The sequence below is a fragment of the Galeopterus variegatus genome, unplaced genomic scaffold (genome assembly GCF_000696425.1).
Source record: "Galeopterus variegatus unplaced genomic scaffold, G_variegatus-3.0.2 Scaffold3712, whole genome shotgun sequence".
In the NCBI taxonomy this organism is placed as follows: domain Eukaryota; kingdom Metazoa; phylum Chordata; class Mammalia; order Dermoptera; family Cynocephalidae; genus Galeopterus; species Galeopterus variegatus.
This window is the reverse complement of record NW_007729823.1, coordinates 239,507-241,137: the sequence shown is the minus strand read 5'-3', so window position 1 is coordinate 241,137 and position 1,631 is coordinate 239,507. Positions and strand designations below refer to the sequence as shown.

The 1,631-nt window shown below is 39.8% G+C and overlaps 1 protein-coding gene across 2 annotated transcripts in view; it reads left to right on the top strand.

Annotated features, from left to right (window-relative positions):
• The window catches only part of RXFP2 (relaxin/insulin-like family peptide receptor 2), a 65,870-nt gene that overhangs the window by 20,962 nt on the left and 43,277 nt on the right, over window positions 1-1,631 (top strand). For both annotated transcript variants that reach the window (XM_008585787.1, XM_008585786.1), the window contains exon 2: window positions 858-1,004. In XM_008585787.1, coding sequence (XP_008584009.1) covers window positions 858-1,004 — 147 coding nt within the window. The remainder of the gene's footprint in view (window positions 1-857; window positions 1,005-1,631) is intronic.

The window sequence follows — 1,631 nt, the reverse complement described above, 5'->3', positions numbered from 1 at the left end:
ACTGAGGGTTGCGATCCGTTGCCAGACACGAAAAAAGACAAAAAGGAAAAAAAATATATATTAGGTTTAATTAGACCTCATAAAGGACTTATGCTCCTTGAAATGCAGGTGCCCGATTCAATTGCCATCTTTGTAACACTATTGTGCTTCAGTAAGAGTGGTTCTTTGGGGTGAGAGGGATGGTTCAAATCCACCCTGTGTCACTTTCCAGATAAACAACTGTAAGCAAGATATTTTATTTCCTTAATCCCAAAACATGAAGGATAGTATCACCCATACCATAGGTTGGTTGAAGGATTAACTAAGATAACCACTGTGCGAAGTGCCTGGCACACAATAAACTCAATGAGCATTAGATATGATTGCTCAGTATTCTCTCCCCTTATTCTAATGTGGTTCTAGATTTCTCTCTCACATTTAAACTGTCTTTTTGCATATGTATTTTTATCACATCACCTTGAATCCTTCTTATAAAAGTTAATAAGTACATAAATCCGTCTGTTTGATCCTATCAGCTCATAGTTTTACCCTTCTGTTGCCAAGAGTGGACAGCATTTTGACTTGATACAAAAATAAAACAATCCATTTGGTTTTGTTTACTATTAACATGCTGAAGTGAATTCAAAACAAACCTTGATTTCATTCTTGGTGTAGCTGGTGGTAGGTATGGTCGTAGGTGGTTGTTTAAAATGTTATCATTAAGAATATTATCCCAAGAAGCTGTGCGCTAAGAATACACCAGTCAAACTCCACTCATGGGGTTCTCGTGAAAATTAAATGGAACAATGTGAAAAGAGCTTGGTCATGGCAACACATTATTTCTCTCACTTAAGGTTTTTGTTGCCTCTTTCACACAGATTCTGTACTGACTGAAGGCAGCATGATCCCTCCTTTGTGCCAAAAGGGATATTTTCCCTGTGGGAATCTTTCCAAGTGTTTGCCCCGAGCTTTTCACTGCGACGGCATGGATGACTGTGGGAATGGTGCGGATGAGGAAAACTGTGGTGAGTCCCCTCTCAGCCCCACACACGTGCCATGCTTTATGAACTCCCAAGACTGTGGGTCAGTCGGACAATGATTTTAATGAACAGGAAGAGATGATGTGGTGTTCTATAAGAAATCCCTTTGTGGGCCGGCCTGGTGGCGCACTGCTACAGTGCGCCGCTTGGGAGCGAGGTGGCGCTCCCACCGAGGGTTCAGATCCCACATACAGACCGGTTCCCGCTCACTGTGGCTTAAATCAGAAATACAGTATAAAATGTTATTTTTGTGTGTGTGTGTGTTTTGTCTTTTTCCGTGTCCGGCAACGGATCGCAACCCCCAGTGTTGCCCCCGTACCGGACCATGACATTGAGGGTTGTGATCCGTTGCCGGACACGAAAAAAGACAAAAAGAAAAAAAAAAGAAATCCCTTTGTAATGCAAATAATTACTTCCCAATTTATTTGTGACAATGACCTGAACTTTCATAAATATAGAGGTGGCTTAAATCAGAAATACAGTATAAAATGTTATTTTTGTGTGTGTGTGTGTTTTGTCTTTTTCCGTGTCCGGAAAATGTTATATTTTTTAAAAATTGAAATTATATATTTTTTAAAAATCTACTTGAATACTCATGTTTTAATTTTAAGG